The sequence below is a fragment of the Oncorhynchus nerka genome, linkage group LG19, assembly GCF_034236695.1.
Source record: "Oncorhynchus nerka isolate Pitt River linkage group LG19, Oner_Uvic_2.0, whole genome shotgun sequence".
NCBI lineage: Eukaryota > Metazoa > Chordata > Actinopteri > Salmoniformes > Salmonidae > Oncorhynchus > Oncorhynchus nerka.
In genome coordinates this window covers 40290132-40317119 of record NC_088414.1, presented here as the reverse complement: position 1 = coordinate 40317119, position 26988 = coordinate 40290132, and the positions used below count along the sequence as shown (strand labels likewise).

The window sequence follows — 26988 nt, the reverse complement described above, 5'->3', positions numbered from 1 at the left end:
TGTGTGTTTTAGATTCATAGTGTGTGTGTGTGTGTGGGTGGTTGTGTGTTTTAGATTCATAGCGTGTGTGTGTGTGGGTGGTTGTGTGTTTTAGATTCATAGCGTGTGTGTGTGTGTGGTTGTGTGTTTTAGATTCATAGCGTGTGTGTGTGTGTGGGTGGTTGTGTGTTTTAGATTCATAGCGTGTGTGTGTGTGTTTGTGTGTGTTTGGTTGTGTTCATAGTGTGTGTGTGTGTGTGTGTGGGTGGTTGTGTGTTTTAGATTCATAGCGTGTGTGTGGGTGGTTGTGTGTTTTAGATTCATAGTGTGTGTGTGTGTGTGGTGGTTGTGTGTTTTAGATTCATAGTGTGTGGTGTGGTGGGTGTGTGTTTTAGATTCATAGTGTGTGTGTGTGTGTGGGTGGTTGTGTGTTTTAGATTCATAGTGTGTGTGTGTGTGTGGGTGGTTGTGTGTTTTAGATTCATAGTGTGTGTGTGTGTGTTGTGTGTTTTAGATTCATAGTGGTTGTGTGTTTTGTGTGTTTTAGATTCATAGTGTGTGTGTGTGTGTGGGTTGTGTGTTTTAGTGTGTTTTAGATTCATAGTGTGTGTGTGTGTGTGGGGGTGGTTGTGTGTTTTAGATTCATAGTGTGTGTGTGTGTGTGTGTGTGTGTGGTTGTGTGTTTTAGATTCATAGTGTGTGTGTGTGTGGGTGGTTGTGTGTTTTAGATTCATAGTGTGTGTGTGTGTGTGTGGTGGTTGTGTGTTTTAGATTCATAGTGTGTGTGTGTGTGTTTTAGATTCAGTGTGGTTGTGTGTTTTAGATTCATAGTGTGTGTGTGTGTGTGGGTGGTTGTGTGTTTTAGATTCATAGTGTGTGTGTGTGTGGGTGGTTGTGTGTTTTAGATTCATAGTGTGTGTGTGTGTGTGGGTGGTTGTGTGTTTTAGATTCATAGTGTGTGTGTGTGTGTGGGTGTGGATTCATGTGTGTTTTAGATTCATAGTGTGTGTGTGTGTGTGGGTGGTTGTGTGTTTTAGATTCATAGTGTGTGTGTGTGTGTGTGGGTGGTTGTGTGTTTTAGATTCATAGTGTGTGTGTGTGTGTGTGGGTGGTTGTGTGTTTTAGATTCATAGTGTGTGTGTGTGTGGGTGGTTGTGTGTTTTAGATTCATAGTGTGTGTGTGTGTGTGTGATTCATGGGTGGTTGTGTGTTTTAGATTCATAGTGTGTGTGTGTGTGTGGGTGGTTGTGTGTTTTAGATTCATAGTGTGTGTGTGTGTGTGGGTGGTTGTGTGTTTTAGATTCATAGTGTGTGTGTGTGGGTGGTTGTGTGTTTTAGATTCATAGCGTGTGTGTGTGGGTGGTTGTGTGTGTTTTAGATTCATAGCGTGTGTGTGTGTGTTTTAGATTCATAGCGTGTGTGTGGGTGGTGTGTGTTTAGATTCATAGTGTGTGTGTGTTTTGTGTGTTTTAGATTCATAGTGTGTGTGTGTGTGTGGGTGGTTGTGTGTTTTAGATTCATAGCGTGTGTGTGTGTGGGTGGTTGTGTGTTTTAGATTCATAGTGTGTGTGTGTGTGTGGTGGTTGTGTGTTTTAGATTCATAGTGTGTGTGTGTGTGTGGGTTGTGGTTTTAGATTGTGTGTTTTAGATTCATAGTGTGTGTGTGTGTGTGGGTGGTTGTGTGTTTTAGATTCATAGTGTGTGTGTGTGTGTGGGTGGTTGTGTGTTTTAGATTCATAGTGTGTGTGTGTGTGTGGGTGGTTGTGTGTTTTAGATTCATAGTGTGTGTGTGTGTGTGTGGGTGGTTGTGTGTTTTAGATTCATAGTGTGTGTGTGATTCATAGTGTGTGTGTGTGGTTGTGTGTTTTAGATTCATAGTGTGTGTGTGTGTGTGGGTGGTTGTGGTTGTGTGTTTTAGATTCATAGTGTGTGTGTGTGGGGTGGTTGTGTGTTTTAGATTCATAGTGTGTGTGTGTGTGGTGGTGTGGTTGTGTGTTTTAGATTCATAGTGTGTGTGTGTGGTGGTTGTGTGTTTTAGATTCATAGTGTGTGTGTGTGTGTGGGTGGTTGTGTGTTTTAGATTCATAGCGTGTGTGTGGGTGGTTGTGTGTTTTAGATTCATAGCGTGTGTGTGTGTGTGTGTGGTTGTGTGTTTTAGATTCATAGTGTGTGTGTGTGTGTGGGTGTGGTTGTGTGTTTTAGATTCATAGTGTGTGTGTGTGTGTGGGTGGTTGTGTGTTTTAGATTCATAGTGTGTGTGTGTGTGTGGGTGGTTGTGTGTTTTAGATTCATAGTGTGTGTGTGTGTGTGGGTGGTTGTGTGTTTTAGATTCATAGTGTGTGTGTCTGTGTGTGTGTGTGTGTCTGTGTGTGAGAAGTTATTTATTGTCTGTAAAACCATTTCCAGGTGATAGCCTCTGTGCTGCTGCTCACCAGAGAGATCAGTGACAACAAAACACTCACCATCAAATCCAGCTATCAGCCAGAGTACCAGTACTCAGGTAACACACACACACACACACAGACACACACACACACACACACACACACACACTAGAGGCGTCAACAAAGACATTTGTGGTTAGAGAACGCAGTATTTCAGCATGACCATGTAGTAACAACCCTGTCCGTTCTGTTCAGAATCATCAGCAAGGATCGTATTTAAACACTAACCAGTTTTGCCGGTACACCTGTTCATCTCTGCTGTTCACTTCCTGTTTCCTGTCAGGTGGTCCCGACTTCCTGCGGGAGTGGCAGGCGTCCCCGGTGGCTGACTCTGGCATGAGCTCCTCCTCCAACTCTTCTTCTGCCAGTCTTGGCGGCGGCAGCACGGGGGGCAGTGTGGGTAACCTGCCCATGGTAACCCCCGACGACCTGGAGGACCTAGAGGACACGGCCAGTGAGGCAGACAACAAGACCAACAAACTGATAGAGTTCCTAACTACCAGGTACACACAGACGCAGGCATGCATGCTCACACACACATAATGAGAGAGAGAGACATCCTCACACACACACACAATCACAAACACTTAAGACTGAAACAATGCCGACATTTCAAGTCAAATCTAATTTTATTAGTCACATGCGGAATACAACAGGTGTAGTAGACCCTACAGTGAAATGCTTAATTACGAGCCCCTCAACAGTGCCGTTTCAAAAAATATGGATAAGAATAAGAGATAAAGTAATTAAAGAGCAGCAGTAAAAATTAACAATATTTTCAAGGTAGAGGTCGACCGATTATGATTTTTCAACATACCAATTATTGGAGGACAAAAAAAGCCGATACCGATTAATCGGATGATTTTAAAAATGTATTTGTAATAATGACAATTACAACACTACTGAATGAACACTTATTTAACTTAATATAATACATCAATAAAATCAATTTAGCCTCAAATAAATAATGAAACATGTTCAATTTGGTTTAAATATTGCAAAAACAAAGTGTTGGAGAAGAAAGTAAAAGTGCAATATGTGCCATGTAAGAAAGCTAAAGTTTAAGTTCCTTGCTCAGAACATGAGAACATATGAAAGCTGGTGGTTCCTTTTAACATGAGTCTTCAATATTCCCAGGTAAGAAGTTTTAGGTTGTAGTTATTATAGGAATTATAGGACTATTTCTCTCTATACGATTTGTATTTCATTAACCTTTGACTATTAGATGTTCTTATAGGCACTTTAGTATTGCCACTGTAACAGTATAGCTTCCGTCCCTCTCCTCGCTCCTCCCTGGGCTCGAATCAGGAACACAACGACAACAGCCACCCTCAAAGCAGCGTTACCCATGCAGAGCAAGGGGAACAACTACTCCAAGTCTGAGCGAGTGACATTTGAAACGCAATTAGCGCGCACCTAGCTAACTAGCTAGCCATTTCACATCGGTTACACCAGCCTAATCTCGTGAGTTGATAGGCTTAAAATAGTCATAAACAGCGCTGTGCTTGCGAAGAGCTGCTGGCAAAATGCACGAAAGTGCTGTTTGAATGAATGCTTACAAGCCTGGTGGTGCCTACCATCGCTCAGTCAGACTGCTCTATCAAATCATAGACTTAATTATAACATAATAACACACAGAAACACATTAATATGGTCCATTCCGGAAACTCATCTCGAAAACAAGACGTTTATTCTTTCAATGAAATACGGAACCGTTCCGTATTTTATCTAACGGGTGGCATCCATCAGGATTTATTTTAGCTAAATATGCAGGTTTAAAAATATATACTTCTGTGTATTGATTTTAAGAAAGGCATTGGTGTTTATGGTTAGGTACACGTTGGAGCAACGACAGTCCTTTTTCGCAAATGCGCACTGCATCGATTATATGCAACTCAGGACACGCTAGATAAACTAGTAATATCATCAACCATGTGTAGTTATAACTAGTGATTATGATTGATTAAGTTTAATGCTAGTTAGCAACTTACCTTGGCTTCTTACTGCATTCGCGTAACAGGCGGGCTCCTTGTGAGGCAAGCCATACAAGCCATATTCCGGGCAGCCGTTTGACTAGATGTTCAGGAGTGTTATGGCTTTGGGGGTAGAAGTTGTTTAGAAGCCTCTTGGACCTGGACTTGGCGCTCCGGTACCGAGGTCCTGGATGGAAGGAAGCTTGGCCCCAGTGATGTACTGGGCCGTTCGCACTACCCTCTGCAGTGCCTTGCGGTCGGAGGCCGAGCAGTTGCCACACCAGGCAGTGATGCAACCAGTCAGGATGCTCTCGATGGTGCAGCTGTAAAATCTTTTGGGGATCTGAGGACCCATACCAAATCTTTTCAATCTCCTGAGGGGGAATAGGTTTTGTCTTGCCCGCTTCACAACTGTCTTGGTGTTCTTGGACCATGTTAGTTTGTTGGTGATGTGGACACCAAGGAACTTGGAGCTATCAATCTGCTCCACTACGTGCTCGGTCCTCTTTTTCCTGTAGTCCACAATCATCTCCTTAGTCTTGATCATGTTTAGGGAGAGGTTGTTGTCCTGGCACCACACTGCCAGGTCTCTGACCTCCTCCCTATAGGCTGTCTCGTCTCATTGTTGTCGGTGATCAGTCCTACCACATTTGTGTCATCGGCAAATTTAATGATGGTGTTGGAGTCGTGCCTGGCCGTGCAGTCGTGAGTGAACAGGGAGTACAGGAGGGACTGAGCACGCACCCCTTAGGGGCCCCTGTTTTGAGGCTCAGATGTGTTGTTACCTACCCGTACCACCTGGGGGCGGCCCATTTGTGTATCTGTGAGAGTGTGTGCATATGGGGCAGTGGTTGTCGCCTGTGTGCAGTGTGTCTGTAAGTGCATGTGTGTGTTTGTGTGTGTAACCTGTGTGTGGTGGTGTGATGGTGGTGGGTACACAGTGCCTGGAGTACTGTTCTCTCCATACTCAGAGCGTTTGGCCCGCTGTGGGTCCACGAAGACATCACTCCTAAGAACCCCAACTGTAAGAGCTCTGACCAGCTGTCCAACTTCCTCCGACACGTCATCTCTGTCTTCAAGGAGTCCAAGTCAGGTAACACACCAGCAGATAACTTTATTATTAATAACTTAAACCATCTTTTTGATTTAAAAATATATATTTTTAAGCATTTTATTGTGTGATGTCTCTAAATGTTGTCTGTCACTAGCTGCACCATTTCACCAAGTAACATTCAGAGTGTTAATGTAGTTGGTGAATAAAGGTGATTCTAATACTTGTTTTATCACTCATTTGAAGCACTTTTGTTGTTCCTGAAGCCACATCACCTCTTAAGGAGCTAATAGCCTGGTTCCTCTCTAGGTTTCTTCCTACGTTCTGGCCTTTCTAGGGAGTTTTTCCTAGCCACCGTGCTTCTACACCTGCATTGCTTGTTGTTTGGGGGTTTTAGGTTGGGTTTCTGTATAGTACTTTATAATATCAGCTGATGTAAGAAGGGCTTTATAAATACATTTAATTTATTGATATGTTGTCATACAAGAGACCTGTGCCCAGATTCACAAAACCTTCTTAAGAAGCAATATAGACTTAAGAAGAAAGTTAAACAAAGTTGCTATTCTTCAAAAAGGTTATTGGAAATGTTCTTGCGCTATTTCTTATGTTTCTCCTTAATCAAAAAGTTAAGAAGAAATTTGATTCTTAAATAAAGTTATTGGATTTGTTCTGAATTCCAAGATAGCTAAACCCTCGTCTTAAACTCTGGGCAGTGAGAGAAAATCTCATGAAAGCAATTGAACCTGTTTAATTTACTCACAAACTTCATCTGAAAGTTTTAGTATTGATTATATTAAACCAAAGAACATGTTGAAGAACAGTAATCTCAGTAGGAAATATGCTAACATGATTACCGTTGTTAGCTAGATAGCTAGCTAAACCGGTTGCCTAGCAACACACATTTTAAGAAGATTTGTATGAAGATATTTGAGGAGTTCGTAAGAGAAGTATTAAATCTTAAAATATTGTTGAGGAATTGTGCTTACGAACTATCTTATGGACTTCTTATTTTATTTTTATTAAGAAAGTGTTTTGTGAATCTGGGCCCAGGAAATTGAGTTATTTACAAGTTCCTGGAGTATCTGGAGAATCATGACATCTTTTCTAATTATTTTTTTCTATTGGTCAGATTTCCACCTTGAACAGCAGTTGAGTGATGTAGCGTTGCAGACCGCTCTGTGCAGCTCGTCTCGTCACTACGCTGGGCGGAGCTTCCAGATATTCAGAGCTCTCAAACAGCCAATCAACGCTCACGCTGTATCCGACCTGCTCTCACGATTGGTGGAGGTGGTGGGAGAGCACGGGGACGAGGTGCAGGTACGTGTATCAGTGTGTGTTTGTACCTAACGTTAGTGTTTGTGTGTGTGTGTGTGTGTGTGTGTGTGTGTGTGTGTGCTCCAGGGCCATGTGATCGAGGTAACAAATCAAATGGTATTTGTCACATGCGCTAAATACAACAGGTGTTGGTAGACCTTATCGTGAAATGCTTACTTACAAGCCCTTAACCAACAATGCAGTTCAAGAAATAGTACCTGTACTGTGGAGGCTATATACAGGGGGTACCGGTACTGAGTCAATGTGGAGGCTATAAACAGGGGGTACCTGTACTGAGTCAATGTGGAGGATATATACAGGGGGTACCGGTACGGAGTCAATGTGGAGGCTATATACAGGGGGTACCTGTACTGAGTCAATGTGGAGGCTATAAACAGGGGGCACCTGTACTGAGTCAATGTGGAGGCTATATACAGGGGGTACCGGTACTGAGACAATGTGGAGGCTATATACAGGGGGTACCTGTACTGAGTCAATGTGGAGGCTATATACAGGGGGTACCGGTACTGAGACAATGTGGAGGCTATATACAGGGGGTACCTGTACTGAGTCAATGTGGAGGCTATATACAGGGGGTACCGGTACTGAGACAATGTGGAGGCTATATACAGGGGGTACCTGTACTGAGACAATGTGGAGGCTATATACAGGGGGTACCTGTACTGAGTCAATGTGGAGGCTATATACAGGGGGGTAGCGGTACAGAGACAATGTGGAGGCTAAATACAGGGGGTACTGGTACAGAGTCAATGTGGAGGCTATATACAGAGGGTACTGGTACAGAGTCAATGTGGAGGCTATATACAGGGGGTACCGGTACAGAGTCAATGTGGAGGCTATATACAGGGGGTACTGGTACAGAGTCAATGTGTAGACTATATACAGGGGGTACCGGTACAGAGTCAATGTGTAGACTATATACAGGGGGTACAGGTACCGAGTCAATGTGCAAGGGTACATATTAGTCGAGGTAATTTGTAAAGTGACTATGCATAGATAATAAACAGTGAGTAGAAGCAGTGTGAAAACAGTAATGTCTGTGTTCCAGGGCTATGTGATGGAGGTAACAGTAATGTCTGTGTTCCAGGGCTATGTGATGGAGGTAACAGTAATGTCTGTGTTCCAGGGCTATGTGATGGAGGTAACAGTAATGTCTGTGTTCCAGGGCTATGTGATGGAGGTAACAGTAATGTCTGTGTTCCAGGGCTACGTGATGGAGGTAACAGTAATGTCTGTGTTCCAGGGCTATGTGATGGAGGTAACAGTAATGTCTGTGTTCCAGGGCTATGTGATGGAGGTAGCATTAATGTCTGTGTTCCAGGGCTATGTGATGGAGGTAGCATTAATGTCTGTGTTCCAGGGCTATGTGATGGAGGTGTTGCTGACTCTAGAATCTGTGGTGGTGAACCTGGCTGAGTGTCTGAAGAACAGTGATCTGATGGCTGCTCTGACCAGGTAGGAGTTCTATTTCACCTGTCTACACTTTCATCTGTTATGCAGATGTCTTGACTTTATGTTACAGTCTTTATGTTACAGTCTTTATGTTACAGTCTTGATGTTACAGTCTTTATGTTACAGTCTTTATGTTAGTCTTTATGTTACAGTCTTTATGTTACAGTCTTTATGTTACAGTCTTTGTTAGTCTTTATGTTACAGTCTTTATGTTACAGTCTTTATGTCAATCTTTATGTTACAGTCTTTATGTTACAGTCTTGATGTTACAGTCTTTATGTTACAGTCTTTATGTTAGTCTTTATGTTACAGTCTTTATGTTACAGTCTGTATGTCAGTCTTTATGTTACAGTCTTTGTTAGTCTTTATGTTACAGTCTTTATGTTACAGTCTTTATGTCAATCTTTATGTTACAGTCTTTATGTTACAGTCTTTATGTTAGTCTTTATGTTAGTCTTTATGTTACAGTCTTTATGTTACAGTCTTTATGTTAGTCTTTATGTTACAGTATTTATGTTACAGTCTTTATGGTACAGTCTTTATGGTAGTCTTTATCTTTATGTTACAGTCTTTATGTTACAGTCTTTATGTCAGTCTTGATGTTACAGTCTTTATTTTACAGTCTTTATGTTAGTCTTTATGTTACAGTCTTTATGTCAGTCTTGATGTTAGTCTTTGTTAGTCTTTATGTTAGTCTTTATGTTAGTCGTTATGTTACAGTCTTTATGTTACAGTCTTTATGTTACAGTCTTTATGTTAGTCTTTATGTTACAGTCTTTATGTTACAGTCTTAATATTACACTCTTTATGTTAGTCTTTATGTTACAGTCTTTATGTTAGTCTTTATGTTAGTCTTTATGTTAGTCTTAATATTAGTCTTTATGTTAGTCTTTATGTTAGTCTTTATGTTAGTCTTAATATTAGTCTTAATATTAGTCTTTATGTTAGTCTTTATGTTAGTCTTAATATTAGTCTTTATGTTAGTCTTTATGTTAGTCTTAATATTAGTCTTAATATTAGTCTTTATGTTAGTCTTAATATTAGTCTTAATATTAGTCTTTATGTTAGTCTTAATATTAGTCTTAATATTAGTCTTTATGTTAGTCTTTATGTTAGTCTTAATATTAGTCTTAATATTAGTCTTTATGTTAGTCTTAATATTAGTCTTAATATTAGTCTTTATGTTAGTCTTAATATTAGTCTTAATATTAGTCTTTATGTTAGTCTTTATGTTAGTCTTAATATTAGTCTTTATGTTAGTCTTTATGTTAGTCTTAATATTAGTCTTTATGTTAGTCTTTATGTTAGTCTTTATGTTAGTCTTAATATTAGTCTTTATGTTAGTCTTTATGTTACAGTCTTTATATTAGTCTTTATGTTAGTCTTTATGTTAGTCTTTATGTTACAGTCTTTATGTTAGTCTTTATGTTAGTCTTTATGTTAGTCTTTATGTTACAGTCTTTATGTTACAGTCTTAATATTACACTCTTTATGTTAGTCTTTATGTTAGTCTTTATGTTAGTCTTTATGTTACAGTCTTTATGTTAGTCTTTATGTTAGTCTTTATGTTACACTCTTTATGTTAGTCTTAATATTACACTCTTTATGTTAGTCTTTATGTTACAGTCTTTATGTTACAGTCTTTATGTTACAGTCTTTATGTTACAGTCTTTATGTTAGTCTTTATGTTAGTCTTTATGTTACAGTCTTTATGTTACAGTCTTTGTTACAGTCTTTATGTTACAGTCTTTATGTTAGTCTTTATGTTACACTCTTTGTTACAGTCTTTATGTTACAGTCTTTATGTTAGTCTTAATATTACACTCTTTGTTACAGTCTTTATGTTACAGTCTTTATGTTAGTCTTTATGTTAGTCTTAATATTACACTCTTTGTTACAGTCTTTATGTTAGTCTTAATATTACACTCTTTGTTACAGTCTTTATGTTAGTCTTAATATTACACTCTTTATGTTAGTCTTTATGTTACAGTCTTTATGTTACCGTCTTTATGTTAGTCTTTATGTTAGTCTTAATATTACACTCTTTATGTTACAGTCTTTATGTTACAGTCTTTATGTTAGTCTTAATATTACACTCTTTGTTACAGTCTTTATGTTACAGTCTTTATGTTAGTCTTAATATTACACTCTTTGTTACAGTCTTTATGTTACAGTCTTTATGTTAGTCTTAATATTACACTCTTTGTTACAGTCTTTATGTTACAGTCTTTATGTTAGTCTTTATGTTAGTCTTTATGTTAGTCTTTATGTTAGTCTTTATGTTAGTCTTTATGTTACACGCTTTATGTTAGTCTTTATGATAGTCTTTATGTTAGTCTTTATGTTACAGTCTTTATGTTAGTCTTTATGTTAGTCTTTATGTTACAGTCTTTATGTTACAGTCTTTATGTTACAGTCTTTTGCCTTCAACAAGTCATCTGAATCAGCATAGGAAAGAGCCTACTGAGACAGTTGGTTTAGTTAACAGTATGGTCAACTATTCACTCTAGCTTTGTTCTTTCTAACCCCTCTGTAGGACCTCCTCCCCAGACTTCTTGACCAATGAGAAGCTTGAGAAGCAGTTTAACAGGAAGAGCACTGGCCAGCTCAACCTGCCGGGGGTGGGGCTTAGCGGCCTCTCAGCCGAACGCAGCCGACACCAGCGGTCCTATTCTGTACCCAAAAAGTTTGGTGAGAGCGGCAACCAATCACACGATCCGCCTCGCAGCGCTACCCTTGACCGCATCCAGGCCTGCACCAATCACGGCCTGGGCCGGCCCGGACGGAGTATACACGCCTCCTCGGCGTCGACTAATCGAATTGATCCTAGCGTGCTGTCTGATCCTGCCCACGTGTCCCATCCTTCGTCCCTATTGGCTACGGTGTTCTGGGTGGCGGTGTCACTCATGGAGTCAGATTTTGAGTTTGAGTATCAGATGTCCCTAAGGCTGGTACACAAGCTGCTGTCTAAGGTGGGTCGTGTAAACATGGTACACAAGCTACTGTCTAAGGTGGGTCGTGTAAACATGGTACACAAGCTACTGTCTAAGGTGGGTCGTTTAAACATGGTACACAAGCTACTGTCTAAGGTGGGTTGTGTAAACATGGTACACAAGCTACTGTCTAAGGTGGGTCGTGTAAACATGGTCCACAAGCTGCTGTCTAAGGTGGGTCGTGTAAACATGGTACACAAGCTACTGTCTAAGGTGGGTCGTGTAAACATGGTACACAAGCTACTGTCTAAGGTGGGTCGTGTAAACATGGTCCACAAGCTACTGTCTAAGGTGGGTCGTTTAAACATGGTCCACAAGCTACTGTCTAAGGTGGGTCGTGTAAACATGGTCCACAAGCTGCTGTCTAAGGTGGGTCGTTTAAACATGGTCCACAAGCTACTGTCTAAGGTGGGTTGTGTAAACATGGTCCACAAGCTACTGTCCAAGGTGGGTCGTGTAAACATGGTCCACAAGCTACTGTCTAAGGTGGGTCGTGTAAACATGGTCTACAAGCTACTGTCTAAGGTGGGTCGTGTAAACATGGTCTACAAGCTACTGTCTAAGGTGGGTCGTTTAAACATGGTCTACAAGCTACTGTCTAAGGTGGGTTGTTTAAACATGACATAATACATGATAATTGGTAAATCAAACTGTACATTTGAGTGTCATATTTCACTACACCTGTAAACAAGCTGCTGTCTAAGATGCTATGGGTTTTGTAATAGAAATGTAATGATAATGCAATGGCTTCATCCACAAGTTACTGCCAAAGGTTGATAATACATGTGATAAGAATGTACCCTGTACATACGTAGAGAACTCTAAAGTTAAACCGGAACTCCATTTCCCAGGTGCCCCTGGACCGGGCGGAGAACCGTGAGCGTTTGGAGAAGCTGCAGGCCCAGCTGAGATGGAGTGGTTTTTCTGGACTACAACAGCTGTTGTTAAAGGGCTTCACCTCCCAGACGACCTCTGACCTCACCCTGCAACTCTTCTGTCAGCTCACACCTGTCTCACGAGTCCCTGTAGTCGACACATCACAGGCTATAGGTACGTATTGAGTAGTCAGTCTGTCAATCAATCAATCAATCTATTGATTAATCAAGGAATAGACCATAACGAAACAATCCCATTGGGTAAAAGATGTAGAGAGATACATGTAGGATGTACAGCTGGACACTTTGACATTTACCCTCGGTGACATTTACAAAAACAAGGGAGGAAGAAGAGGGAACCAATTGCATCTGACATAACACACACTGAATGACCAGTATAGCCCCCTACACACACTGAATGACCAGTATAGCCCCCTACACACACTGAATGACCAGTATAGCACCCTACACACACTGAATGACCAGTATAGCCCCCTACACACACTGAATGACCAGTATAGCCCCCTACACACACTGAATGACCAGTATAGCCCCCTACACACACTGAATGACCAGTATAGCCCCCTACACACACTGAATGACCAGTATAGCCCCCTACACACACTGAATGACCAGTATAGCCCCATACACACACTGAATGACCAGTATAGCCCCCTACACACACTGAATGACCAGTATAGCCCCTACACACATTGAATGACCAGTATAGCCCCTACACACACTGAATGACCAGTATAGCCCCTACACACACTGAATGACCAGTATAGCCCCTACACACACTGAATGACCAGTATAGCCCCTACACACACTGAATGACCAGTATAGCCCCTACACACACTGAATGACCAGTATAGCCCCTACCCTCCAGGTATAGACCAGTATAGCCCCTACACACACTGAATGACCACTATAGCCCCTACCCTCCAGGTATAGACCAGTATAGCCCCTACACACACTGAATGACCAGTATAGCCCCCTACACACACTGAATGACCAGTATAGCCCCTACACACACTGAATGACCAGTATAGCCCCCTACACATACTGAATGACCAGTATAGCCCCATACACACACTGAATGACCAGTATAGCCCCTACACACACTGAATGACCAGTATAGCCCCTACACACACTGAATGACCAGTATAGCCCCCTACCCTCCAGGTATAGACCAGTATAGCCCCCTACCCTCCAGGTATAGACCAGTATAACCCCCTACCCTCCAGGTATAGACCAGTATAGCCCCCTACCCTCCAGGTATAGACCAGTATAACCCTCTACCCTGCTGGTATAGACCAGTATAACCCTCTACCCTCAGATATAGACCAGTATAACCCTCTACCCTCCAGGTATAGACCAGTATAGCCCCCTACCCTCCAGGTATAGACCAGTATAGCCCCCTACCCTCCAGGTATAGACCAGTATAACCCTCTACCCTCCAGGTATAGACCAGTATAGCCCCCTATCCAGGTATAGACCCCCTACCCTCCAGGTATAGACCAGTATAACCCTCTACCCTCCAGGTATAGACCAGTATAACCCTCTACCCTCCAGGTATAGACCAGTATAACCCCCCTCTCCAGGTATAGACCCTCCAGGTATAGACCAGTATAACCCTCTACCCTCCAGGTATAGACCAGTATAACCCTCTACCCTCCAGGTATAGACCAGTATAGCCCCCTACCCTCCAGGTATAGACCAGTATAACCCTCTACCCTCCAGGTATAGACCAGTATAACCCTCTACCCTCCAGGTATAGACCAGTATAACCCCTACCCTCCAGGTATAGACCAGTATAACCCCCTACCCTCCAGGTATAGACCAGTATTACCCCCTACCCTCCAGGTATAGACCAGTATAACCCCCTACCCCCCGTGGGCAGATATAGAGCTCTCCTATTCAAATCTAAGAGAACAGCTTCTGGTTTTGTGCCCAACATCCATCAAACTCATGAGCTCTTGAAGTTTGAATTTGTGTTTGTATATATGTGTATATACCTTGGGATTTGTTTGTATGTTGGTTTATATATCTTGGGATGTGTTTGTTTGTTGGTTTATATATCTTGGGATGTGTTTGTATGTTGGTTTAAATACCTTGGGATGTGTTTGTATATATGTGTATATACCTTGGGTTTGCATAGAACACTTCTAACCCTTAATACTGTAGCCTACATGTGTCATGTGTTGTTATGTGTCTTGTGTGTACCATTCATCACCACACATGAAATTCCCTCCCAGGAAGTAAAAGTTAATTGAATTTCTTTCTCTTTCTATACCACTCTCTCTCTCTCCTATCTTTCTCTTCATCCCTCGCTCTCTCTCTTTCTCTACCACTCTCTCTCTCCTATCTTTCTCTTCATTCCTCTCTCTCTCTCTCTCTCTAGGTTTTCCCCTGAATGTGCTGTGTCTCTTGCCTCATCTGGTGCAACACTTTGGCCACCCCACTCAGTTCTGCAAGGAGAGCGCTGAGAGGATCGCACAGGTAAAACAAATGGTCTTAGGTTTATAGTGTTATTCCTGTTGCAGTTAAAGAGTCTGTTTCATTGTCTTAGATCGTTGTCCACTGGACCGTCCAGCTTCTCTGTTGTTTACCACAGAGTTACATCTCCTCCATCAGTTCCGTAGCTTCCTGTTTCTCTCCCCCTCCCTCCAGGTATGTCTGGAGGAGAAGAACACCAAGCTGTCTCACCTGGCCCATGTGATGACCCTGTATAAGAACAGGTCGTACACGCGGGACCCCTTCTCCTGGGTCAGCGTCGTGTGTCGCTATCTCCACGAGGCCTTCGCTGACATCACGCTCAACATGGTCACCTACATGGCTGAGGTGAGCATCACACTCAACATGGCTACCTACATGGCTGAGGTGAGCATCACACTCAACATGGCCACCTACGTGGCTGAGGTGAGCATCACACTCAACATGGCCACCTATGTGGCTGAGGTGAGCCTCACACTCAACATGGCCATCTACATGGCTGAGGTGAGCATCACACTCAACATGGCCACCTACATGGCTGAGGTGAGCATCACACTCAACATGGCCACCTACATACCTGAGGTGAGCATCACACTCAACATGGCCACCTACATGGCTGAGGTGAACATCACACTCAACATGGCCACCTACATGACTGAGGTGAGCATCACACTCAACATGGCCACCTACATGGCTGAGGTGAGCATCACACTCAACATGGCCACCTACATGACTGAGGTGAGCCTCACACTCAGCATGGCCACCTATGTGGCTGAGGTGAGCCTCACACTCAACATGGCCACCTACATGGCTGAGGTGAGCCTCACACTCAACATGGCTACCTACATGACTGAGGTGAGCATCACACTCAACATGGCCACCTACATGGCTGAGGTGAGCCTCACACTCAACATGGCCACCTACATGACTGAGGTGAGCCTCACACACAACATGGCCACCTACATGACTGAGGTGAGCCTCACACTCAACATGGCTACCTACATGGCTGAGGTGAGCATCACACTCAACATGATCACCTACATGGCTGAGGTGAGCATCACACTCAACATGGCCACCTATGTGACTACATGGAAAAGGCTTTAAATTCACCAATATGCACATTTCCACCCAGTGTTACAAATACCTTTATCAGTCTGAGGTCCTACAAATAATCTACTTTTTTTTTAACGGAATAAATGACCCATATCAAATCAAAATCTAATTGTTTTTAATTGTATTTGTCACATGCTTCGTAAACAACAGGTGTAGACTAACAGGGAAATGCTCCCTGGCTGGTCATAAACAACAGGTGTAGACTAACAGGGAAATGCTCCCTGGCTGGTCATAAACAACAGGTGTAGACTAACAGGTGTAGACTAACAGTGAAATGCTCCCTGGCTGGTCATAAACAACAGGTGTAGACTAACAGGGAAATGCTCCCTGGCTGGTCATAAACAACAGGTGTAGACTAACAGGGAAATGCTCCCTGGCTGGTCATAAACAACAGGTGTAGACTAACAGGGAAATGCTCCCTGGCTGGTCATAAACAACAGGTGTAGACTAACAGGACTCCCTGGCTGGTCAACAGGGAAATGCTCCTGGCTGGTCATAAACAACAGGTGTAGACTAACAGGGAAATGCTCCCTGGCTGGTCATAAACAACAGGTGTAGACTAACAGGGAAATGCTCCCTGGCTGGTCATAAACAACAGGTGTAGACTAACAGGGAAATGCTCCCTGGCTGGTCATAAACAACAGGTGTAGACTAACAGGGAAATGCTCCCTGGCTGGTCATAAACAACAGGTGTAGACTAACAGGGAAATGCTCCCTGGCTGGTCATAAACAACAGGTGTAGACTAACAGGGAAATGCTGACTCAGGGCCTTTCCCAACAATGCAGAGAGAAAGAAAATAAAATAAAATACAGAAATAATAGAAAAGTAATAACATGTAACAATAAATACACAATGATTAATGATAACATGGCTGTATACACAGTGGGTACCAGTACTGAGTCAATGATAACTATATACAGGAAGTACCAGGTAATAACATGGCTGTATACACAGTGGGTACCAGTACTGAGTCAATGATAACTATATACAGGAAGTATCAGGTAATAACATGGCTATATACACGGGGTACCAGTACTGAGTCAATGATAACTATATACAGGAAGTACCAGGTAATAACTTGGCTATATACACGGGGTACCAGTACTGAGTCAATGATAACTATATACAGGAAGTACCAGGTAATAACATGGCTATATACACGGGGTACCAGTACTGAGTCAATGATAACTAAGTTATATACAGGAAGTATCAGGTAATAACATGGCTATATACACGGGGTACCAGTACTGAGTCAATGATGACTATATACAGGAAGTATCAGGTAATAACATGGCTATATACACGGGGTACCAGTACTGAGTCAATGATAACTATATACAGGAAGTACCAGGTAATAACTTGGCTATATACACGGGGTACCAGTACTGAGTCAATGATACCAGTACAGGTAATAACATCATATACACGACCAGTACTGAGTCAATGATAACTATATACAGGAAGTACCAGGTAATAACATGGCTATATACACGGGGTACCAGTACTGAGTCAATGATAACTATATACAGGAAGTATCAGGTAATAACTTGGCTATATACACGGGGTACCAGTACTGAGTCAATGATGACTATATACAGGAAGTATCAGGTAATAACTTGGCTATATACACAGGTACCAGTACTGAATCGATGGGTAGGCGTTCGATGTATATATATGTAAACACTCCAAGCACACAGCCATGCAATCTCTGAAATGTGGCAAAAGGTCGCAAAGTTCAAGGGGGCAGAATACTTTCGCAAGGCACTGTATTTGATGAGTAAAAAAAGTTATTGCAAAAATTGTCAATGCAGATAGTCTAAGTAGCTACAGTGGGAGAACAAGAATTTGATACACTGCCGATTTTGCAGGTTTTCCTACTTACAAAGCATGTAGAGGTCTGTAATTTTTATCATAGGTACACTTCAACTGTGAGAGACGGAATCTAAAACAAAAATCCAGAAAATCACATTGTGTGATTTTTAAGTAATCGCTGCATCTCTGTGTCTGTAGTAGAGGTGATCTAGAGTTTTTTTTGCCTCTAGTTGCACAGGTGACAAGCTGGTAGAAATGAGGTAAGACAGATTTCAGTTTTCCTGCATTAACATCACTAGGATGAGCTTTGCTTATGGCCCTATTTAGCTGGTCGAGTACAGTCTTAGTGCCAGCATCGGTTTGTGGTGGTAAATAGACAGCAATGAAAACTATAGATGAAAACTCTCTTGGTAAATCGTATGGTCTACAGCTTATCATCTATCTCTCTCTCCCCCTCTCCCTCCCCCACTCTCTCTGCTGTAGCTCCTGGACAAGGGCCTACCCAGCATGCAACAGTCATTGCTCCAGATCATCTACTGTCTGTTGAGCCACATGGACATGACGGTTGTCCAGGTCAGACAGTTCAATGCTGACGTCCTGAAGACCATCGAGAAGTTTGTACAGGTCAGTCCACGACCTACCTAGCGACCTCAATACCTACTGTACCGCAATACCCTCCCTAATACAGGTCAGTCCTCTACCTACCTAGCGACCTCAATACCCTCCCTAATACAGGTCAGTCCTCTACCTACCTAGCGACCTCAATACCTGCTGTACAGGTCAGTCCTCTACCTACCTAGCGACCTCAATACCTACTGTACCCTCCCTAATACAGGTCAGTCCTCTACCTACCTAGCGACCTCAATACCTACTGTACCGCAATACCCTCCCTAATACAGGTCAGTCCTCTACCTACCTAGCGACCTCAATAACTGCCCCAATACCGCAATACCCTCCCTAATACTGCAATATATATATACCCCATATACTGCAATACCTACTGTACCACAATACTGCAATATGTTCCCCATATACTGCAATACCTGCCCCAATACCGCAATACCCTCCCTAATACTGCAATATATATATACCCCATATACTGCAATACCTACTGTACCACAATACTGCAATATGTTCCCCATATACTGCAATACCTGCCCCAATACCGCAATACCCTCCCTAATACTGCAATATATATATACCCCATATACTGCAATACCTACTGCACCACAATACTGCAATATGTTCCCCATATACTGCAATACCTGCCCCAATACCGCAATACCCTCCCTAATACTGCAATATATATATACCCCATATACTGCAATACCTACTGTACCACAATACTGCAATATGTTCCCCATATACTGCAATACCTGCCCCAATACCGCAATACCCTCCCTAATACTGCAATATATATATACCCCATATACTGCAATACCTACTGTACCACAATACTGCAATATGTTCCCCATATACTGCAATACCTGCCCCAATACAGCAATATCCTCGCTAATACTGCAATATATACCCCATATACTGCAATACCTGCCCCAATACCGCAATACCTACTGTACCACAATACTGCAATATCTACCCCAATACTGCAATACCTGCCTCAATACTGCAATATCTAGCCCATATACTGCATATATCTGCCCCAAAACTGCAATACCTGCCCCAATACTGCAATAACTGCCCCAATACCCCATAATATCTACCCCATATACTGCAATAACTGCCCCAATACTGCAATACCTGCCCCATATACTGCAATATCCTAAATTTGTGCTGCGTGTGTGCGCGCGTGTGTGTGCGTGCGCGTGTGCGTGCCTGTGTGTGTGTGTGTGTGTGTGTGTGTGTGTGTGTGTGTGTGTGTGTGTGTGTGTGTGTGTATAACCCTCTCTCTCTCTGTCCATCAGACGGTCCACTGGAAGGATGCGTTAAACATTCTGAAGCTGGTGGTGTCTCGGTCAGCCAGTCTGGTCCACCCAGCTTATAGCCACGCCCACGGTGACCTCTCTAACCTGGAGGTCAGTAGGATCTGGGACGGATCAGCAAAGGCCCTGCCCGGCAAGACACTGGACTTCACCTTTGACATATCAGAGGTGGGAGAGCCATCGAACACAGACACGCATAGTCTGTCTTACCTTGAACGACTGACATATCTCTCTCTCTCTCTCTCTCTCTCTCTCTGTCTCTCTCTCCTTGTTCTCTATCTCTCTCTATCCGTCTCTGAAGTAATCTGTTGTGTCGTTATAGTATTCATGTTTATAGAGATATGTTACTAAGTAAAGATTGGATGGTTAGTGTTAAAATATTATAGTATTAATAGCTATTTGATTTTCTCTCTCTCTCTCTCACACTCTCTCTCTCTCCTAGACTCCAGTGATCGGGCGGAGGTTTGATGAGCTGCAGGGGTCAGGGGGTAGAGAGGGGAAGGCCAGGGCTGTGACCCGTAGCACCTCCTCCACCTCCTCTGGTTCTAACTCCAACACCGTCCTAGTGCCTGTCAGCTGGAGGAGGCCTCAGTCCTCACAGGTAACATACCTCAGTCCTCACAGGTAACATACCTCAGGTAACATACCTCAGTCCTCACAGGTAACATACCAGTCAGTCAGTTAGTTAGGTAACACGGTTGTTTCCTTCTGTTCGGTATTTGGTCAAAGAGAGACATCGTTTTTTGTTGTTGTTGTTGGTTTGTCTCATTGAGATTTTTTTGTTGTTGCAAGAGAGATGTGTTCAGTTGTTTGGTTGTGAAGTGGTTTGTTGAAGGTTGTTTCATTGTGGTACTGTAACTATGCTATAGAGGGTTTAGTTGGAGAAGATGATCCATAATATAGAAATGTTAAATGTTCAATAACACCTCCTCCTCCTCTCCCTCCTGCAGAAGAGAACTAGAGAGAAGCTGGTGAACGTTCTGTCTCTGTGTGGACAAGAGGTTGGCCTCACCAAAAACCCCTCGGTGAGTCAACACACTGTCGCCTCTTCCTTACCTGTCCCTACAGGTGGTCTGGAGCTGCAGACTGTTATGACACTGTTATAAACCTGTCGTCATGGTTACCTGTCCCTACAGGTGGTCTGGGGCTGATGGAGGTGCAGACTGTTATGACACTGTTATAAACCTGTCGTTATGGTTACCTGTCCCTACAGGTGGTCTGGAGCTGATGGAGATGCAGACTGTTATGACACTGTTATAAACCTGTCGTCATGGTTACCTGTCCCTACAGGTGGTCTGGAGCTGCAGACTGTTATGACACTGTTATAAACCTGTCGTTATGGTTACCTGTCCCTACAGGTGGTCTGGAGCTGATGGAGGTGCAGACTGTTATGACACTGTTATAAACCTGTCGTTATGGTTACCTGTCCCTACAGGTGGTCTGGAGCTGATGGAGGTGCAAACTGTTATGACACTGTTATAAACCTGTCGTCATGGTTACCTGTCCCTACAGGTGGTCTGGAGCTGCAGACTGTTATGACACTGTTATAAACCTGTCGTTATGGTTACCTGTCCCTACAGGTGGTCTGGAGCTGATGGAGGTGCAGACTGTTATGACACTGTTATAAACCTGTCGTTATGGTTACCTGTCCCTACAGGTGGTCTGGAGCTGATGGAGGTGCAGACTGTTATGACACTGTTATAAACCTGTCGTCATGGTTACCTGTCCCTACAGGTGGTCTGGAGCTGATGGAGGTGCAGACTGTTATAAACCTGTCGTTATGGTTACCTGTCCCTACAGGTGGTCTGGAGCTGATGGAGGTGCAGACTGTTATAAACCTGTCGTTATGGTTACCTGTCCCTACAGGTGGTCTGGAGCTGATGGAGGTGCAGACTGTTATGACACTGTTATAAACCTGTCGTCATGGTTACCTGTCCCTACAGGTGGTCTGGGGCTGATGGAGGTGCAGACTGTTATAAACCTGTCGTTATGGTTACCTGTCCCTACAGGTGGTCTGGGGCTGATGGAGGTGCAGACTGTTATGACACTGTTATAAACCTGATGTCATGGTTACCTGTCCCTACAGACTGTTACGACACTGTTATAAACCTGTCGTCATGTTTACCTGTCCCTACAGGTGATCTTCTCGTCCTGTGGGGACCTGGACATGATGATGGAGGTTCAGGGGAGCGGCGTGTCTTCGGAGGAGGGAGGAACCAGAGAAGATACGCTGGATGACACGGCGTCGGAGCAGCAGTTCAGAGTGTTCCGAGACTTTGACTTCCTGGATGTAGAGCTGGAGGACGGAGAGGTGAGACAGTTACTATGGACACAGGCCACATCCTCCCATACGGTTACTAAGGAGACAGGCCACACCCACTTAGACTGTTACCAAAGACAGCACCAGGCCACTCCCACACTGACGTTACTCATGTACATCTTTGCTTTTACAAATGTATATACAGTGTTCTCCCTTTCTCTCTTCCTTTCTCTTTTGTGTATGTCTGTCTTCTCTCTAGCTCTCTCTGTCCCTAACACGCTGTTTCTGTAATGTTTTCTTCTTCTCTCTCTCTTCCCCCATCTCTCTCTCTCTCTCTCTCTCTCTCTGTAACTCTGTATTTCTCTCTCTCCCCTCTGCTGCATTAGGAGCTCCAGGTAAGCTCTGTCTCACGCTGTGAATGTGGTGCTCTGAGCGTGTGCAGTAGGCAGCACTAATGATGTCACACTTAAATGCCTGTTGCTAGGGTGATCCAGTCAGCCGTTCTGTGCATGAGCTCATAACAGTGCTGTGGTGTTGTTATGGTAACTTACAGATGCTGATATTCATAGGTTGCACCTCCGTAACGCGGTCGCGTCGTGCCATTGTTATGAACTTTCTCAAGCCGTCCTCTATCGGCGGCGCCATAGTGGTGCCCTAAAGTGGTGATAAGCCTAGTCATTGTGGACAGAGGCTAAATAAATGCTTTGTTTAAATTACACTAGTGCCAATACAATGTAATTGCTAAAGTAGTCAAATATTTAGAAGGAAACAACTTTGCCAAGCATTATCATTGTCATCAAATTTACTTAAGACAGATGGCAATGTTGTCAATAGCTAGCAAAGTTTGTCAAAAAAAATAGCTAGCAATGCTAACGCCAGCTAGCTAAAAATCCGTTGGCCTCCCCTCAATCCTAGCGAGCTAGTTAACGTTAAACTGCATCGAAAGTCAATCTGGTGGCCTCCCCTCAATCTTAGCGAGCTAGTTAACATTAAGAAAGTCAATCTGGTGACATGGAAATAATGACGAAAGATTTTCTTACGAAGTATTTGCCTCCTATTGAAATGTCAACGTGTTTCCAAGCAACTGTAAAAATACACTTTAGATTAAATCTTCATCCGCGCTCATTGTCGATGCGTTACAATGCTCAATCGGGTATCAGTCCAAAACAATATTGTGAGGAAACATGCAGTCCATGAATAAGTAAAGTGATAGTTCACCCAGAATTTCAAAATTACATTGACATGTTTTTTTGTGTGTTTTTTTTCACCAAAGTAACTCTGTAACTTCTGTGAATGATCCTTTTCAGTCTGAGGACATTTGTGTGCCGTTTTGAACAAATGCATGCCAGATATGAGTTTTGCAGAGGAGCACTGCTTAAGTTGTGTGTGTGTGTGTGTGTTTTCAGGGCGAGAGCGTGGATAACTTTAACTGGGGTGTACGGAGGCGTTCCCTGGACAGCACAGAGCTTGGTGACCTGTTAGAGGAGAGTCAACACTCAGGCAGCACCCCCAGTCTGGGACAAGAAGACCCACAGGACTCTGACCAATCATCAGAGGAAGAAGAGTCCTCTACCAGTCAGAGTCTGTCTCACTCACAACTGGTTAGTACTGACCATGAGATGAACATAGCACATCCTCAACACACCACAACTACACTCACAACTGGTTAGTACTGACCATGAGATGAACATAGCACAACCTCAACACACCACAACTGGTTAGTACTGACCATGAGATGAACATAGCACAACCTCAACACACCACAACTACACTCACAACTGGTTAGTACTGACCATGAGATGAACATAGCACAACCTCAACACACCACAACTGGTTAGTACTGACCATGAGATGAACATAGCACAACCTCAACACACCACAACTACACTCACAACTGGTTAGTACTGACCATGAGATGAACATAGCACAACCTCAACACACCACAACTGGTTAGTACTGACCATGAGATGAACATAGCACAACCTCAACACACCACAACTACACTCACAACTGGTTAGTACTGACCATGAGATGAACATAGCACAACCTCAACACACCACAACTACACAACATGAATATCACTAAAACGGCCAAGTACGGCCATAATCTTAAAACTGACCCCAGGATTTGGAAACATGGAGTCCTCGGGACAGGGTTTGAGATTCATTGTTCGTTTCAGAAAATGAGATGTCTTATGTTGCCTTACCCTGCAGACTAATCTCTCTCCGTCAGAGGAGACCAACCACACGGACTCTCTCTCTACGTCGTGCGACACCACGTCAGCCGACCCACAATCCCTCAACGCCACCACACCAGGTACCAGCCAGGGACCTCCACACGACGAGCAGGGAGGACTACGGGTTAGTATATATACATGCACACACACACACACACACACACACACACACACACACACACACACACACACACACACACACACACACACACACACACACACACACACACACACACACACACACACACACACACACACACACACACACACACACACACACACACATACATACACACACACACACACACACACACACACACACACACACACACACACACACACACGTAAAGACTTCAAAACCACAATTAGACAAAGGCCTTGGACCTCTCTTTCTCCCCCCCACTCCTCCTCCTCCAGGGTGGTGATGATGAAGACACCCAGGGGCAGGACGATGACCTGTCTCTCAGTGTAAACGACCTTCCCCAGGGCCAGGACGATGACCTGTCTCTCAGTGTGAATGACCTTCCCCAGGGCCTGGGATCTGACCTGTCTCTCAGTGTGAATGACCTTCCCCAGGCCCTGGGATCTGACTGTTGGGAGGGGGAGAGCTTCACTCTGGACCTGGAACACCACGGTCACCATGGACACAGCATGGAGCTCTGTAGACCCCCGCTGGGGTTTCTAGACCCTAGCTGTCTGCCCAGGTACTGGAACACACACACACATAGCAACCAGGCCCAGAAACCTATAGAGCCCTGCTAGCTGTCTGCCCAGGTACTGGAACACACACACACATAGCAACCAGGCCCAGAAACCTATAGAGCCCTGCTAGCTGTCTGCCCAGGTACTGGAACACACACACACATAGCAACCAGGACCAGAAACCTATAGAGCCCTGCTAGCTGTCTGCCCAGGTACTGGAACACACACACACACATAGCAACCAGGACCAGAAACCTATAGAGCCTGCTAGCTGTCTGCCCAGGTACTGGAACACACACACACATAGCAACCAGGACCAGAAACCTGTCTGCCCAGGTCCTATATCAATGAGTAGTGGTTATATCACTCCTATATCAATGAGTATTGGTTGTATCACTCCTATATCAATGAGTAGTGGTTGTATCACTCCTATATCAATGAGTAGTGGTTGTATATCACTCCTATATCAATGAGTAGTGGTTGTATCACTCCTATATCAATGAGGAGTAGTTCTATCACTCCTATATCAATGAGGAGTGATACAACCACTCCTCATTGATATAGGTTTCTGGTTGCTATGTGTGTGTGTGTGTTCCAGTACCTGGGCAGACAGCTATCAATCCTATATCAATGAGTTGTTGTTGTATCACTCCTATATCAATGAGTAGTGGGGATATCAGTCCTAAATCAATGTCTAACTTACTGTGTGCCTGTCCAATTCTTGTCTCTCCCTTTACTGTGTTGACAGTCTCCGTGATGACGTGGATGACCTAGAGGACCTTGGTTTTCCTCCTCCCCCCTCACCGTTCTTCTCCGCCATCTTGGCTGCGTTCCAGCCCACTGTTTGTGACGACGCTGAGGAGGCATGGCGTTGCCATATCAACCAGCTGGTAACCGACTCAGACGGATCCTGTGCCGTCTATACTTTCCACGTCTTCTCATCGCTCTTCCAGGTAATCAATCAGTCGATTGATCAGTCAGTCAGTCAATCAATAAATCAACTGATCAAACTCTGGAAAGTTCTATGCAGTCATTGGTGTAACAGTCATTGGTGTAACAGTCATTGGGGGTGATATCATTGGTGTAACAGTCATTGTAACAGCGTAACAGTCATTGGTGTAACAGTCATTGGTGTAACAGTTTTATATAACATTAAATGTCTCCTCCTCTTTCTTTCTCTCTTTCTCTCTCTCTCTCTCTTCTCAGAACATCCAGACTAAGTTCTGTTCCCTGACCAGTGACGCAGCTGGTTACCTAGGAGACGGCCTGAGGGGCATCGGGTCAAAGTTCGTGAGGTCATCTGAGATGTTGACAACGTGTTCCGACTGCCCCACGCTCTACGTAGACGCTGATACGGTGAGTAGGGCTGACTCGACTCAAACCATAGCATTTGTATGACTGAAAATATAGCAATTTATTTGGTGTTTTCATAGAAATATCAAACAATAATGTCCATTGATTGTAATCAGTAAGTAATGTCAAACTTTTAGGTTTGAGTTGGTACTAGTGTTGCAAGGTATACCAAAACGTCTGTACTTTCTCGTACTATAATTTGTTACTTTCAGTTCTTCTGTCAAATGTCTCATGGATCAAGCCTTTATCAGCACAGCCTGCCTACCCCCATTATAGCACACACCCTGTCTGCTCCACTTACCCACTGGCAGTCTGGCTGGGAGTCTGGGCTGCATCATGTTAGCTCCACTTACCCACTGGCAGTCTGGCTGGGAGTCTGGGCTGCATCATGTTAGCTCCACTTACCCACTGCTAGTCTGGGCTGGGAGTCTGGGCTGGGAGTATGGGCTGGGAGTATGGGCTGGGAGTCTGGGCTGCATCCTGTCTGCTCCACTTACCCACTGGGAGTCTGGCTGGGAGTCTGGGCTGCACCCTGTCTGCTCCACTTACCCACTGGGAGTCTGGCTGGGAGTCTGGGCTGCACCCTGTCTGCTCCACTTACCCACTGGGAGTCTGGCTGGGAGTCTGGGATTCTGGGCTGCACCCTGTCTGCTCCACTTACCCACTGGGAGTCTGGCTGGGAGTCTGGGCTGCACCCTGTCTGCTCCACTTACCCACTGGGAGTCTGGCTGGGAGTCTGGGCTGCACCCTGTCTGCTCCACTTACCCACTGGGAGTCTGGCTGGGAGTCTGGGCTGCACCCTGTCTGCTCCACTTACCCACTGGGAGTCTGGGCTGCATCATGTTAGCTCCACTTACCCACTGGGAGTCTGGGCTGGGAGTCTGGGCTGCATCATGTTAGCTCCACTTACCCACTGGGAGTCTGGGCTGCATCATGTTAGCTCCACTTACCTACTGCTAGTCTGGACTGGAAG

At 43.9% G+C, this 26988-nt stretch overlaps 1 protein-coding gene across 1 annotated transcript in view; it reads left to right on the top strand.

The window, feature by feature from the left end:
- Positions 1 to 26988, top strand: part of fryb (furry homolog b (Drosophila)) — a 208516-nt gene that overhangs the window by 168707 nt on the left and 12821 nt on the right. The window contains 19 exon segments of the mRNA XM_065004939.1: positions 2386 to 2479; positions 2707 to 2926; positions 5368 to 5489; positions 6577 to 6764; positions 8143 to 8237; positions 10771 to 11206; positions 12079 to 12277; positions 14507 to 14604; positions 14776 to 14946; positions 18008 to 18148; positions 19447 to 19632; positions 19907 to 20065; positions 20415 to 20489; positions 21602 to 21775; positions 23131 to 23325; positions 23938 to 24084; positions 24378 to 24664; positions 25411 to 25615; positions 25869 to 26018. Of these exon segments, the coding sequence (XP_064861011.1) occupies positions 2386 to 2479; positions 2707 to 2926; positions 5368 to 5489; positions 6577 to 6764; positions 8143 to 8237; positions 10771 to 11206; positions 12079 to 12277; positions 14507 to 14604; positions 14776 to 14946; positions 18008 to 18148; positions 19447 to 19632; positions 19907 to 20065; positions 20415 to 20489; positions 21602 to 21775; positions 23131 to 23325; positions 23938 to 24084; positions 24378 to 24664; positions 25411 to 25615; positions 25869 to 26018 (3342 nt within the window).